At 51.9% G+C, this 15,310-nt stretch overlaps 1 protein-coding gene across 30 annotated transcripts in view; it reads left to right on the top strand.

The window, feature by feature from the left end:
• MACF1 (microtubule actin crosslinking factor 1) overlaps positions 1-15,310 on the top strand; it is a 362,956-nt gene that overhangs the window by 245,322 nt on the left and 102,324 nt on the right. For 26 of the 30 annotated variants that reach the window (XM_053267998.1, XM_053268004.1, XM_053268005.1 and 23 more), the window contains 9 exons: positions 1,324-1,532; positions 2,497-2,814; positions 5,551-5,723; positions 6,733-6,889; positions 7,013-7,130; positions 9,528-9,590; positions 10,268-10,509; positions 11,212-11,341; positions 14,104-14,303. In XM_053267998.1, coding sequence (XP_053123973.1) covers positions 1,324-1,532; positions 2,497-2,814; positions 5,551-5,723; positions 6,733-6,889; positions 7,013-7,130; positions 9,528-9,590; positions 10,268-10,509; positions 11,212-11,341; positions 14,104-14,303 — 1,610 coding nt within the window. The remainder of the gene's footprint in view (positions 1-1,323; positions 1,533-2,496; positions 2,815-5,550; positions 5,724-6,732; positions 6,890-7,012; positions 7,131-9,527; positions 9,591-10,267; positions 10,510-11,211; positions 11,342-14,103; positions 14,304-15,310) is intronic. The other 4 variants (XM_053268000.1, XM_053267978.1, XM_053267985.1 and 1 more) reach the window with 1 other exon arrangement.

The following is a 15,310-nucleotide window of genomic DNA, read 5'->3' as shown; positions in this document are numbered from 1 at the left end:
TCAATAAAGAGAATTGCCACATTTAAAGGAGCCTCTTTGCCCAGTTAGCAGGCGTCGGTGCAGGACTAAGGAACAGTGTTTCCCAGCCACCTTAGGCAGTTTCTTACGCTATTGAAGTGTCCTTGGAATCTGCATCCTATGTACGCCTTGCTGAATCCTCCCCACTCAGCTCAGAGGCCCCACCAGCGTGGGTCTGCCTTGCAGCGTTCCCATCGCTGTTAAATACGTGCTGTTGCTGCTGCTGCTGGACTGTCCCTGTGCTTGAAATGCTCACTAAACATTGCTGTGAACCCAGCCATGTGATCTGCTCCATTGGGGTGTAAAGACCCACGCTTTCCTCACATTTATCAAGAGAATAGTCTTTCTTTTTTTTAAGGGTCCAGTGGGGACCTAGTTGCTGACAAGAATTTATGCATGTCCTGAGCAGAAGCTTAGAGGTTGCTAAGCTCAGGTGAATACAAATATCGCCTAGGCCAGAGGCGGCCAATCCGTTCTCCAGCTGTTGGGCTACAATTCCTAACATCCCCAGCCACCATTTATTGCAGCTGGGGATAATGGGAGTTATAGTCCAACAGCAAGAGAAGGAAAGTAGTTTCCTTGTAGTCCAAGGAAAGAGAAGAAGAGGACGGCCAGCAGCAAGGTGGAGGAAGTCGATGACGACAGCCATGATTGCACCACTGAGAGACCTTAAAGGCCAAGTGGAAGACAGATCATCCTGGAGATATTCTACCTATGTGGTCGCTAAGAGTCAACACCGACTTGACGGCACTTAATCAATCAATCAATCAATCAATCAGTCCAACGGCAACTGGAGGAAAGAGCTGGAGAGCTTCAAGCTGGCCACCCCTTTCCTAGCTGCTGTTGTGCCATAAAAACTCTGCTTGATGGGCTGCTTCAGACAACCTGCAGATTCCTGGTTCCATGCAAAATCCCCACACTTCAGGAGCGTGTGCTCCTTTCCCCTCTGCCTGTGTGAGCATCCAGTTTCTGATCTAGGTTAAAAGAAACCAAGATCAGTTGTGACATCCAAGATGACTACACTTAGATTATCTTAACCCACTTCCTTGAAATAAACTGCAATCTGTTGCCAAGGTTAGAAGTGAGTTGCAGATTGTGGTTTATTTCAAGAAAGTGGGGTTAGAGTAATTCAAGTGTGGACATCACAACCAGTCTTGGTTTACTCTACCCTGAACTGGAAGTAGATGTGAGTGCATGCTCTGAAGGCCCAGGGATGCCGTAGGAAACACATATTTAACCTGCGTATCATCTGAACTTGCCACCTGGTTTGTAAGTGCTTGGTTGTGGTTGCCTTTGCTCCCTCAGATTCCATTGTGAGCCGTTTCCAGGCTCTTTCCTGTCGCATGGCGGAGCGCTCGGATGTTTTGCAGAAGTCCATCGCTCAGTCGCAGAGTGTCCAGGAAGGACTGGAGAACCTCCTTCAGTCCATGTCTGAGATTGAGAGAAACCTCCAAAAAGAGGATGTGGCTTCTTTCTCCTCTACTTCCATCCAGGAGTCTCTTGCCACAAACATGGTGAGCTGTCTGTCTCTGCTTTGCATCAGTGGTTTTCATCCCACATAAAAATAATAAAAAAAGATCCTCCTCCAATCTCTGAAAAGCAGCATCTCTTTTGAAAAACTTTGGAGAGCTCTCTGGGAATCTTCCCCTGAGGTCTTCCTTGGCCGTTGGCATGTGACAATCTAAGGCCAATTTCGAAGCACATTTGGGGTCCTCCCTGGTCCTGAACTGTGCTGAAAAGTTGCAGCGCAGATATCCCACTTTGGGAGAGCCTCGTCCTGGTTTCTGTTGAGTGACAGCAGATATCCATGAGGCAGTTGCCCATTCAGTCTGTCACTTTAAAATCTGGTGAAAGAGAGGGTTGCAGTCTGTACGCTCCTCTCCCTTGTGCTGCACCCAAGTGACTATATCTTGGGGAGGCTATTCTAAAAGTTCCCAGTTCCCTCCCTGGAAGCATCTCCAAGATAGGGCTGAGTGAGACTCCTGCCTGCAACCTTGGAAAAGGTTGCTGCCAGTCTGGGTAGACAATACTGAGCTAGATGGACCAAGGGTCTGACTCAGTATATGGCAGCTTCCGGTGTTCCTAAGGGATTTCTCCTCCACCTCATCCCCTCTTTTCCTCATATTTTTTCTTGAGCAAAAACCTTTTCTCCTGGGCTTGGTTTTGCCTGTGGGCTGTGGAGACGTGTTGAGCATCCGGAGATGGAGGGATTTTTTCATGTGGATCTGGGAAGGCTCTCCCTCCCCTTCCTTGCCCTGCAGAACTGGCTGCTGGCGAGGTCATGAACGAGAGCTCTCAGGCAGCTTCCTGCGTCCCTCTGTCCCCCCGTAGGCGAATTGGCCTGAGAGGTGGAGCCATGCCTGCTTAGGGTGCTCGTCTGTGTCTCCATGGGTGCTGCTTCCAATGGGAACCGTGGAGTCTCGATGCCCTCTCTGTCACGTCCTGGTCCCTAGTGGGTATCTGTGTGTCTGTCTGCAGAAGCTGAAGCAGGACATTGCCCGGCAGAACAGCAGCCTGGAGGCCACGCGGGAGATGGTGAACCGGTTCATGGCAACGGCCGACCGCTCCACAGCAGCGGCCCTGCAGAGCAAGCTGGCCGAGGTGACGGGGCGTTTTGGCAGCCTGTGTCGGCGGCAGCAGGAGAAGGAGGACCTCCTGAAGGATCTTCTCCCCAAGGTTGAACAGTACGAGCAGCTCTCCGAGAGGCTGCAGCAGTTCACGGAGAGCAGGGCGCGCCTGCTGGCCTCGGGGAACCAGCCGGATCGCGATATCGCCCACTTCTCCCAACAGCTGCAGGTAAGAAACGGCTGGATGGCGGAGGCCCTCGGGAGGGCCCGTTGCTCAGGGGTGAAGCTCTCGATATGTATGCAGGCGGCCCTGGGTTCAGCCTGGGCATTCTGAATGCCAGCCTCTGGCATTCTGAGTTAGAAGGGCCGCTGGGAATTGCCTTTGGCCGGCTGCAGCTTCCCAAGGCCTCGAGGAGGCAGTCCTGAGCTACCAGAGGCCTGGCTCAGTATCGGGAAGCTCCTCATGGAGAGGACAGCAGCTTGTTCGCTGTCTGTGGAGGGCTTGTTCTTGCAGTATTCAAAAAGGGGGTGATCCTCCTCAGCGCCCAGAGCTTTTGCAATGGAGCCTTCTAACTTCTCTGGGAAGCAGGTCAGTGTGTGGCCTAATTTGAAGCTTGGCCTAGGTGCAAGCTTCAAGTGGCGAAGCATGTGAAGCAGCAAGGCGTGCCTCTGAGCAGGAGTGCTTCTTGAAATGCAGCCCGCCAGGGCTTGGGCTGCCATTCCTCTCTTGTGCCTGTAGAGGGTGCTTCTTTCCTCATTTACACTGCCAGACACGGGTGTGTGTTGGCAGCAGAGGTGGATGGCCGTCTCCATAGCCCACGCCCCATGCTGGACGAGACCCGGGAAACCAGCTCTGAGTTCACCACCAGGCTGCGCCTTTCATAGAATCGTAGGGTTGGCAGAGGTCTTGGCTGTCTTCAGGTCCAACCCACCTTGCTCAGTGCAGGAAATTCCTGCAGCACCCCTGCAGGGGTGTATCTAGGGTAGGGCAGGCAGGGCACGTGCCCCGGGCGCCACTTGAAGGGGGGCGCCATTTTGTAAAAAAAAATTTTTTTAAAAAATGGCTGCCAAAAACAAAATGGCCACCATGCATGGTCAAATGGCTTCTGTGAGGCCCTCGGCCATGCCAGGCCTTGCAGAGGCCATCTGAGCATGCACGGTGGCCATTTTGTTTTCAGCAGCCATTTTTTAAAAAAAAGATTATTTTTTAAAATGGCCACCGCACATGCTCACATGGTCCCTGTGAGGCCCTAGAGGCCAGCAGGGGGGAGGGGGAACCTCTGCAGCCCCCCCCCCAGCCTTTAGGAAGCCCCCTGAAGGGGCTACAGGTAATTTTAAATAAATAAATAAATAAATAAAAACACTGTACACATATTCAGATTGGCACTATTTACAGGGTATCAGGGCTTGTGAATACTGAGCTGAAGCTTATGAGCTAGGATTGTTTTCATTTGCTCTTACTTTGCTTCTTGTGATAAGTGAGTTAAATGTGATGTCTTAATAATATGGCTATTAATTGTGAGTTTGTCTTTGAATCAGTGTGAAATCCTTAGTATTAATGCCCACTGGCAGTTTCTTGCTCTCTTTCTTTCATTTTAACTGTCTTTCTGAAAGACTAGAGTATATTCCAAGCAATGACACAGTTTACTCTGCATATCCTTTAATTATTTTCCAGAGTATCTGGGCAAAGTCCAATTCTCAATTTATTTTTAAAACTCATGTAATAGTGATGCTACAATGCACAGTAGAGAATTAGACAGGCACTTCTGTTTAGTTTTCCAAGTATACCTCCACATAGTATTTAGGTATTTCATGAGCCCCAGCATACTGAAATTTGTAGTTTTCCAGCAATTTTTGGTCTGGCTACATCCACTGCTAAATAGTTTTTGAAATATTAAAAGATTAACGAGCTTGACTTGTATTTTTGAGCTGATATTGTGGTAAAGTAATCTGAAAGATGGGTGTCAGATGTTTGGACAGGGGGCGCAATTTCAGTGTTTGCCCTAGGCGCTATTTTCCCTAGATACGCCTCTGCACCCCTGACCTCTCTGGCTGGCCAGTCTCTGTCTAAAAACCTCCAGCGGAGTAGAGCCCACCCCCAGACAAGGCAGACTCTTTCCTTGTCACCAGCTTCTTTTTTATTTATTAAGAACTTCAGATTGTTGGTAGGGGGTCATGAGTCCCTCGAGAGTGTGTTGAGCCTGTGCTGTGGTGCTCGCTCTGCCTTCAGTGGAGAGGAGAGCTGGTCTTGTGGTAGCAAGCAGGACTTATCCCCTTAGCTAAGCAGGGTCCACCCTGGTTGCATTTGAATGGGAGACTAGAAGTGTGAGCACTGGAAGACATTCCCCCCTCTGGGGATGGAGCCGCTCTGGGAAGAGCAGAAGGTTCCAAGTCCCCTCCCTGGCAGCATCTCCAAGACAGGGCTGAGAGAGATTCCTGCCTGCAACCTTGGAGAAGCCGCTGCCAGTCTGTGTAGACAATTCTGAGCTAGATGGACCCATGGTCTGACTCAGTATATGGCAGCTTCCTATGTAACTCTGTAGGCGAAGATTGCTGTGTCCATTCCAAAGTGCCAATTGGTTCCTATGGTCAGGAAATATTCCTCCTAATGTCTAGCCTGAATCTGCTTCCTTGTCATTTCTACCCACAGGTTGGGGTCCTGCTCTTGTCCACTCCTCCTCCTGCGGCCTTTCAGATCTTTGAAGATGGCTCTTGTCGTCTTTCCACCCCCCACTGAGTCTTCTCTTTTCCAGGCCAAACCTTTGCTGCTCCTTCAGCAGTTCCTCCCAGGGCTCAGTTTCCAGGCCCCTCCCCATTGTGGCTGCCCCACTCTGAACTTGTTTCAGTTTTTCAGTATCTCTTCTTAAAAGGTGGCATCTAGAATTGGACACCATATTCCAAGTGAGGTCCAACCAAAAGGCCACGTTTCATCCCTGCTTCTGTTTTTCCCCTGTTTTGCTGCCAGGAACTTAATTCCGAGATGAAGCAGCACCATGAGGACCTGGACGCCTTGGAACGGGTGGCCGTGGAGCTGAGCTCTTGTGGCTTTTCAGCCCTGGGGGGCGCCCCCCAGCTCCAGGAGAAAGTGCGCAGCATGAGGAAAGACTTCACGCAGCTGCAGAAGGCGGTGAGGGAGAGGTAAGGAGTGGTCCTTGCAGCTCTGGGAATTCAGAGCAGGGCGGCAGTGAGCCACAGAGGATCAGGAGTCCAAGGAGATCTAAAGGGCACCTTGTCCTAATGAAGCAGAACCTTTTCTGTTTCTGCAGTGGTCCCAGGCTGGATGTGGGTCCTCCAGAGCTGATTTTTCACACACACACACACACACACACACACACACACACTTTAACAAGAAAAGCACGCAAGGGTAAAACTTGCATGTTTGAAGCAATGTGTAGTTTGGGTCCCAGACAGTATATGGGTGCAGGATGCCCCTTGAAAAGGAGCTGGGGGAGACACTGATGCCGTTGTTGGAGAACAGGTCCTCATTTGTTTGTCCCACCCGAAAGATGGGCAGCAGTGTTTTGAACCTGATGTTTCCAGACAGTCTTCAAGAGCAGCCCATGTAGCACACATGGCAGTAGTCTAACTTGTAAGTCACCAAAGTGTGAGTGATAGTGGCAAAATCTCAAAAAGGGGTGAACCAATGTTGCGATGCTAGAAATAATACGCTTAGCATTTATATAGTGCAGTCTTTATAAAGTTCAAGGCATATGTTTTCTCAGTATGGTAATCCTAACCACATTGTGAGATAGGTCATGTTGCAGACTGAACAGCATGGAGGCTGAAGAACTGGTTGCCTACAGCCACCTTCACTATCTGAAATGCGATTCTGAATTGCAACCCAAAAAATCACAGTTGATTTTTGTGGGTGCAAACCTTTGAGTGACACACAGTTCCTCAGGTGGAATACAGGTTAGCAGGGCCCTGTGAAAGCTTGCCCAGTAACAGATGTTGCCCTTTGCAATGCCAAGTTGCAAGAAGCAGGGGGTGCAATTGTAGGGAGTATTCAGAGTCTACGTTGGGGTGTGTGTGTGTGTGCTGCTGAGCATAAGGCCGCAGATGGTTCCTTCATGGGCATGAGCAATGGCAGGTTTCACAACAATGAGCAGCTGGCACCTGAGAGACCTTCTCTTCCTTCCTTTCTCAGAGAGAGAGGTGCATCGTCCTGCCAGGATCAGCTGGATGAGTTCCGGAAGCTGGTTGGCTCCATCAGGAAGTGGCTGAAAGAGACCGAAGGGAATATCCCAGCCACCGAAACGTCTGTGGGCACCCAAGAGCTGGAGAAGCGGATGCAGCAGATTGAGGTGGGGCAGAGAAAGAGACCATTTGGTGCCCACCCACCCCCCGGTTCGTTAGGACTCGGTGCTGCTGGTGCTACCTGCATGTCAGTGGCCGCATACTGATCCCTTAATGTGTCCTATTACTAGATCTTCTTGGAAGAATGGACGGAAAAGGGAATCCTCATGGGGGAAATCAATCGCAGAGGGACGGCCTTGGAGAACTTGATAGTTGAGATTACGTCTCCTGATGCACAATCCAGGACAGGTGAGAAAGACACACACACACACACCTCTCTACCTCCTCTCAGAACTGCTTTGGTGCCAGAGACTGCACTGTCCTTCCCTTCTTAGGAGACCTTGTGGCTTCAGTCTCCCATTAGGTAGAATTTATCCAAACCTCAGTAATCACACACACCCCTCCCCTCTACGCACTTTGACATGAGTTTTCAGTGTGCCTCCTCCCTGCAGCATTGCTGCCCAGACACCAGTTGGCCTCTTCGTCTGCTGTTCATCAGGATGGAGCCCGTGTCCATGCCGAGAGCCGGCCTTCCCTCTTGGGCCTCCCAAGGGCCTTCTTTGAAGACTGCTGGGTTGAGGTTCCCCTCGGAAGGCTACGACTGCAAGAGCAGAGGAGCCCAGCACAAGCGCGAGCCAGCTGGGCTCCACCTTGCTGCTTTTACGCTCTGGCAGTTCAAAACCTTCCTTGTGGGAGTTTCAGTGGGGGGCCTTTAGATTTCCTCTTCCTCTCCTAAAGTGGTTTTTCATGCTGCTGACATTATATTGGCTGTCATGTTCCTTCCCCAGAGGTGGGTGAATTACGCTGCTGGGGGAGCAATGAGCCCATGAGGCTCTGTGAGGGGAGTTGGAGAGACCCTGAGAGACCATTTTTCCAGCTGGAGTTGAATGTGAAATAAATCAGAGTGCGGATAGGGCTTGATAGCTCCAAAATATGAGGAGTCTGGCCTCAAAGACTCCTGAGGGTTCCAGCTGGAATCTTTGGACTGGGTTCCTCCCAAAATTTAATCCCTGCTGAGGGTTTTTGTGAAGAAGCCTTTTGTGGTCTCGTCATATTCAAACAATTTCCTTGTCATTGGCTTCCTTTTTATTTATTAAGAGCTTCCCAACTTTGGATCCCCAGATTTTGTTGGACTACGGCTCTCATCTTCCCCTGCTGCCATTGTGGCAGGGGATGATGGGGGCTAGAGTTCAAAAGCATCTGGGGAATCCCAGGTCAGGAACCTCTGCTGTAAGGAAAAACAATTATGGGGACGATTTATCCTTCATTAAATTCTGTAGGGGAAGGTTGCTGCATCCATCCCAAAGGGTGGGAGGGAGGTGCAAAGTAGCAGTCTGCAAGCTGGCGGGTGTGACTGAAATTGCCATCAGCCGGGGTGGAAGGGGGCCAAATGTCAGGTATTTGAGCAAATTGTATTAAAAGCCAGCTCGCTTGCAGGCATCGTCATGTGGTTGCTCCCATGCGCACACGGAGCTGGCTGAGGCAGGGATAACTGCATTTTGGGGAGGTGGTGCTTGGAAACGATTAGTCAGTTGTTGGCAGCGGACTCCTCTGCACCCCTGTGTATCTCGCTTCTCGACATGGGATGGGTTGGGGGACTGGTCAAGCCTGAGAGACCAAAAGCGTTGTGTGGTGTGTCATATCGTCCTGTGCTGTGCTAATCTCGTCCATGCTTGGGGTTCTCTTTCATTTACTCAAAGGTGGATTCTGACCCCATTCTCTGGGCATTATAGTGGCCACCCAAATTCCACTTGTGTAGCCTTGGCCTCTCAGTGGTCTGTGTGCCATGGCCTGTCGCGGGGGCTGCCTAGATCAGGAGGTGACTTTCTGCTTCGACACAGAGCCCAACTCCACAGAAATAGTTCTTTGGTATCTGCCTCGTTGCCCGGGTAACATGAATTGGGAAACAGCTGAGGTGATGGAGGCACCCAAAGCGGGGTGTTATTCAAGGGAAGGTTGTAATGCGTCACTGCCAGATGCTGGGACCCACAGCTCACCCCCTTCTGTGTGGGATGAGGGCCCATTACCTGGACCATAGGGAGGACACGGGAAACTGGGATGAGCTGTGAACTTGCCATGGCCTCACCTCTGCTGTTAGCCCCAGTGTGCCCTCAGCTCCCCGGGTGTATGAAAGGGTCGGATTCTAGCTGCAAAAGACGTAGCATGTGCAAGGCTGAGGAACTGGAGTGGGTTCAGAGGAGGGTAGCGAAGACGGGAGGGACACTTAAAGGAACTGGGTGTGTGAAGCCTGGGGAAGAGAAGACAAGACGAAGCGGGGGGGTGATATGACGGCCGGCTTCAAGTATCGGAAGGGCTGCCACACAGAGAGGAGTAGCTGGCTTGTCCTCTCTCGCCCCTGAGGGCAGGGTTGAAATGACAAGGAAGCCGGTTCAGGCTGAACAGGAGGAGGGATTCCCTGTTGGGCAGTCGAGCCGTCCTCCTTGTGCTGTGGGGGACTGACTTTGCTGGAGGTTTTCCAACAGAGCCTGTCGAGGATAGCCATTCCCTACACAGTCAGGGGTTAGACTAGAAGGCCTCCGAAGTCCCTCCCAACTCTGATACACGATGATGCTGTGGTTTTCAGTGTCTGTATTGCTAACGTGTCCGTCTCTGTCCTTCTGTCTGTCTCCTTGTCGTTTTGCTTAGGTTCTGTGCTGCCCGCTGTGGGAGGTTCTGTAGGCAGCGTTAATGGATATCACACCTGCAAAGGTGAGGGAGCTGAGCTGTGTGTGTGTGTGTGTGGTGTGACATTCCAAACTGGTCTCTCAAAGTATCAGGGAGCGAGGGGAAGCTGAGATCTGCACTTGGACCGTCTTGGCCGTGGGAGCTGTGCTTCTGGTTAAGATGTGGAAACCACTGGGAGGGAGGGGGGTTGGCTATTATCACTCAGACGTGCAGCAGCTGCTCTGCTTGATTCTGCCCCCCACCCCCCCGGTCTAGTTCTTCTCTGCAGGGCTGGGAAAGACCTCCACCTCTGAGCCTCAAGAGCTAACACCAGTCAGGGTAGATAATGCTGGGCTTCCATGGGCCAGTGGTCTGGCTCTGTCTAAAAGAGCTTCACGAGTTCATCAGTAGCATCCATAGCTCAGCTGTGTTTGTGGAGAAGGTTTGAGGTTCAGTCCCTGGAAACTCCAGCTTAATGGTAACCAGTGGCAGAGCTAGGAAAGAGGTCTCTCCCACAGACTCGGAAGAGTCAGTCAGTCAGAGTAATTGGGACTGGCTAGATGGACCAAGGGTTTGATTCGGTATAAGCCAGCTTCCTATGTTGATTGTGTCCAATTAGTGTGGAAATTAAGCACACCCCACTGAATATGTAAGTGCATGGATCTCTCTCCTCTTCTCTGCCAACATCAGCACCAGTTCAGTTTCTGGTTTTGTGGGGTTAGATTTGACAGAGATCCAGTGCGACGTGTCGGACGTGAACCTGCAGTATGAGGGGCTCGGTGCTGCCTTACGGGAACGCCAGGAGGAGCTGTCGGCCATGTTGGCCAAGATGCGGGCTGCCCAGGAGGAGGCGAGCTCGGTGCTGAAGTGGCTGGAGTCGAAGGAGCGGGCCTTGGCTGCCCTCGAAGCGTCCTCCTCGCCCACCCAGTCGGAGACGATGAGAGCTCAGGCGGAGCAAAACAAGGTGTGGCTTGAGTGTCCCTCTTCATTGGTGCCCGTCTTGGAAGCAGCTCCTGCCAAGCAGAGGGCGGGGCAACAGCTTGTCGAATAGGACATCCGCAATTCCCTGTTTGGAACTGACCCTTTTAAACATTTGGTCCCAAGACGCACTCTCTCCATAGGAGGCTGATCTGATTTCATGGTATTTCACAAAGCTGGGTTTATCAGCACAATGTTATGTGGCGTTCAGAATTATGGTGTTTTTATTCATTCCAATAGGCTTGTCATGAAAATCCACTGTTGAGAAGTAACAATAGTATTTACATACTGCTTTTAGACACCCCCCACCCCCCAAAAATGGGTCCCAATGTTTTATTTTTTATTTAAAAAAAAAAAAAGTAGTGGTGGTGGTATCCTGTCTCCAAGGGGCACACACTCTTTAGAAGAAAATTATTTCTATTTTAATTTTTATTGTGAATCGCCTGGCTACATACATCACTGCAGGGGTCCTCAAACATGGGTCTCCAGATGTTGTCGGCCATTTTGGGTGGGGGGTGGGGGTGGGAGTTGTGCTCCAGCAACATCTGGGGACCCCAGTTTGAGACCACCACCACCACCCTGCATTGGTCACCTAAAAAGAAGTGGTGAGTAAGTGTTGACATTCTCACAAACAAACCATATCCTGTGTCTGACATGGTTATCGGCCGTGACTTCTCCCCCACCCCAGGTGTTTCTGGCTGAATTGGAGCAGAATGCTGCGAAGGTCCAGAAAGCAAAGGAATCCCTCTCTGGACTCCTGGAGAAATATCCTGAATCCCCAGAAGCAGGAAACTGGAAGAGGATGTTGGAAGACTTAAGTACGTGACTCGGGAACCTCGGGGGGAGGGGGAGGAGACAACTCATGCAGGGTTGACACTTCTGGCCAGTTTTGAGTCAAGAGCCGAGTGGAGTTGCATTGAGCTGGAATTCAGTCTGCAGCAGCAGCGGCTGGTGGTGGGGCGCCCAAGGAGGCACTGCTGCCTCTCCTTCCTGAGCTGAGCTCCATTTGCTCCTCTCTCTCCCATCCCACCTGCCTGGCTCCAACGCTAATGAGAGCTATGCTGTCTGCAGGCTGGCCATTCATCAGGTAGAGCTGTGCAGTGGCAGCTTTGGCTCCTCCCCCCTCTCCACCCCCCAGCTCGTTAGGATGAGCCATTCCTGGTCTGCAGGGTGGCTGGTGCCTTGTGGGTAGGAAAAGAACTGCAGGATAAGGAAGTGAGGGGCGTGTGGCTAGGGAGCCAGGGACCACGAGGCACAAGCCATCAGGAACGTCTCCTGTGCAAGTGCTGTACAAAGGGATGGCGGCTGCAAACAGCCCCCCGATGCCCTCTCGCTGCTCTTGTTCATGCCCCTCCAACTGTCCCTGTGCGGATTCCCTAGCTTCAATTTAAGCGCTGTCCCTCCAGCTGCTATTGGTCGCATCAGAGAAAAGATTCCCCTCCACTGCTAATAGCACCTTTGGGGGAAGTGATTTGAATTGGGACTGCAGCACCGGGGGAAAGGGTTGGACCCGCCTCACCATCGCCTCCATGCAGATCGCTCCCCAGGGCTGCAAGAGAAAAAGGTCGGGGGGTTGTCTGGCTTGACCCAGTATTGGCCAGAAAGGGAGCTCGGTCCGGGGGCCCTGAAGAGCTGGGGCCAGTTTCATGACCTCACGGCCCAACTTAAGGAGGTGCCTTTGTAGCCGAGGGCCGCTCCTTCTCCATCTGGAGTAGACCTTCCTCTTTCTGCCCTCCCTTCAAATGCCATTGGCATTCTGTCCTGTGCCCTCCCCACCCCAATGGCCAAGTTAAGTATATTCCCCCCAAGTTAAGTATATTCCGATTGTGGCCGGCACAGAGTGTGTTGCGTTTTGCAGTGGGTGGGGCAGAGACTGAAGTGTCTCGGTTTCCTGATACTGTCACCACTGATGCTGCCGTCTCTCCACGGTTTCTCTGGAGCAAACTGGTGACGCCCTCCAGTCTGATGGTTTAGACATTTTGCTAAACAATAATTCATTCTTCTAAGAGGAGAATGAAACCACTTGGCATGCAAAGGACTCCGGCTGAATCCGCTTTCAAAACCTGTTTCTCGGTGGAGTGGGTCCCCTACTGTTGGTTACGGAGAGGCACACCCTGTTTGCACATTAGTCGGACCAGTAATAGAAATGCATGGACCCTTTCCAAGAACAGCTCTGGACACCACACAATGGAGGCCTCTGCTGTTCAGCTGAGCTCGGATGCTCGCAGTGGTTCTGCAGGGAGGCGAGCTCAGTCTTTGCTTGCTGAAGGTCCCCGGTTCAGTCCCTGGTCTCCCCAGATAAAAGGGGTCTCAGAGAGCAGAGCTGCTGCCAGGCAGAATAGACAGCACCAGTCTAGGTGGATCAATGTCTACTTGGCCTAAGACAGCTGCTAAGCACAAGTTAGGAAACCATGAATAAAACTTCGGCCCAAACAGGAAGCCTCTTTATAGTCCTTCCTGGTCAGAGGGGGCCAATAGCTGGCCTGGGTGGGCAGAGCCATTCCAGATCCCAGAGCGCCTTTCTGCCCAGGCCGCATGCTTTCCTGTAGCCGTCATGACTTGCCACGTGGGGCAGCAGTACACCGGTTAAGCTGTCATGGCTTCCTCTAAAGCATGCTGGGGACTGTATTTTTAGTGGGCATTCTCCGTTAGGAAACGCTAGCCCCTCTTCACAGAGCAGCGGTTCCCTTGGGGATATGGCACAACTCTTTCGAACCAGTTTGAAGTCCATAGTGTAGACATGTCCTGAGTCACACTTTGAGATAAGAGAAGTGGAGTGGGCAACACGGAGGCTGTATTTCAGCCAGGCAGATTTCAGCCTGCAGTCAGAGAGGAAGGAGTGGGAAGATCGGGCATGGGTGAGGGTCACCGCAGTGTGTGTCTGGGCTGGAGGGGGTAGCCACCTCTCTGGATGATGGCTGGGGCATGCCGGAAGGCACCATTGTGGGCAGCCGAAGGGGAAGCTACCAAAAGGGTCCGTTGAGATCTGGACAGTTTGGAAGCCAAATACCAAAGGTTTACTCCACTGTGGAGGCAAAGTAGGAGCAGCGGCAGGGAGGACTGGGAGCAAAGGCTAGCCCTGGGCTGGAACAGGCGAGGCTGAGGCAGAGTGAGTCCCTGCAGTGGCAGAGCATCTTGATGTGAACCCTTGTCCAGGCAAGGTCATGAGATGTTCCCTGAAATCCAGCCAGCCACCAGTGGAACATAGGAAGCTGCTGTATGCCGAGTCAGACCATAGGTCCATCTAGCTCAGTATTGTCTTCGCAGACTAGCCGCGGCTTCTTCAACATTGCAGGCAGGAGTCTCTCTCCGCCCTGTCTTGGAGATGCTGCCAGGGAGGGAACTTGGGACCTGCGGCTCTTCCTAGAGCAGCTCCATCCCACAAGGGGAATGTCTTACAATGCTCACTCACCAAGTCCTCCCATTCGTATACAACCTGAGCAGACCCTGCTTAGCAAAGGGACAAGTCATGCTTGCCACTGCAAGACCGGCTCTCCTCCCAAAGTGCAGCAGAAGCATTCATGGAGAGCCTGACTACAATCCTGGTGAGCCAGCTAACCTTTGCATTCCTGGCATCCAGATTCCGGGTGGGCGCATGCCAACCAGGTGACAGCCGACCGCCAGCAGAAACTGGAGAAGTCGGCCAACGAGCTGGCAAGCTTCCAAGTGGCTGAAAGCCAGCTGCGTCCCTGGCTGATGGAGAAGGAGCTGATGATGAGCGTGCTGGGCCCTCTCTCCATCGACCCCAACATGCTCAATGCACAGAAGCAGCAGGTTCAGGTGAGGAGCAGGGGAGGACGCTGGTCTCTGCCTTTGGGAAGTGGTTTGGACTGGGAGTGTCGTGGCCAATGTGGGCTGAAGCTGAGCATGCCCACACACAATTGTGTGGGTAATTCAATGCCTGGATGAAATTTCGAAGCACATCACTTTAGTTGTTTGGGTTCATCTCGGGCATCCAACATTGGGAATTTGGCCCTGGAATCAAGGTCCACTCTCAAGACTATGTTTAGTTAGGAAGGCAACAGAGGTCTTGATCCAGGTAAATCGTGGTGGTAGTTTCCAGGAGGAGCTCTACTGGCCCAGTCCCTGCCATGCTGCAGCGACTCCTGTGGGTGGCCAGAGGGGGCAGTATTGCAGCTTCTTGCTCAGCAGGGGGACCAATAGGAGGGGTCCCAGCCATATAAACCTGATTCTGGTCCAGTCTGGTTCATTACTCCGGGGAACTCCGATGCAGGCTGGGCTGGGCTCAGATTGCCCATACAGCCAACCCTGACAGAGGAAGTGCTCAGTTTATATAACAGCCAGCTGCCTCTCTTGCTGGTCTCTCCCTTTTTTGGCTTATGAATCGTATTGCCAAGAAGCCTGTAGCTAGTCAAACATGCAGAGGGGAGGAAACAGATCTCCTGGCTAGTGCTCATTGACTCTCCTCCTGCAGTTTGTTGATGAGATCTTGAGCAGCAGCAGCAGGAGGACAAATAAGGCAGAGGAGTGGAATGTCTGTGAAATGGCGTCATCACCCCCAGCATTCTTTGGGAAGTGGCTGCATTGCAGGCCTTCTGGAAACCCCACAGATGGTTTATAGCTTCCAAATGTGCTTTTGAGCAGCGCTGTCAACCGGCTTGAACTCTTGTTGCTGACTAACCGTTTTGGCTTTTAATTGATTTGGCAATTAGAGTTACATGCCTTGAACACCTCATTCAGTGTGCTTTCCTGCATGAAGACGATGGTTCCATTTTGGAATTCTTGCCACGCGTTGCTTGGACCAGGGGTTTCCAAGGACCCCAGGA

This window comes from Hemicordylus capensis, chromosome 7 (assembly GCF_027244095.1).
Source record: "Hemicordylus capensis ecotype Gifberg chromosome 7, rHemCap1.1.pri, whole genome shotgun sequence".
Classification (NCBI taxonomy): Eukaryota; Metazoa; Chordata; class Lepidosauria; order Squamata; family Cordylidae; genus Hemicordylus; species Hemicordylus capensis.
This window is presented reverse-complemented; position numbering and strand designations above follow the sequence as displayed.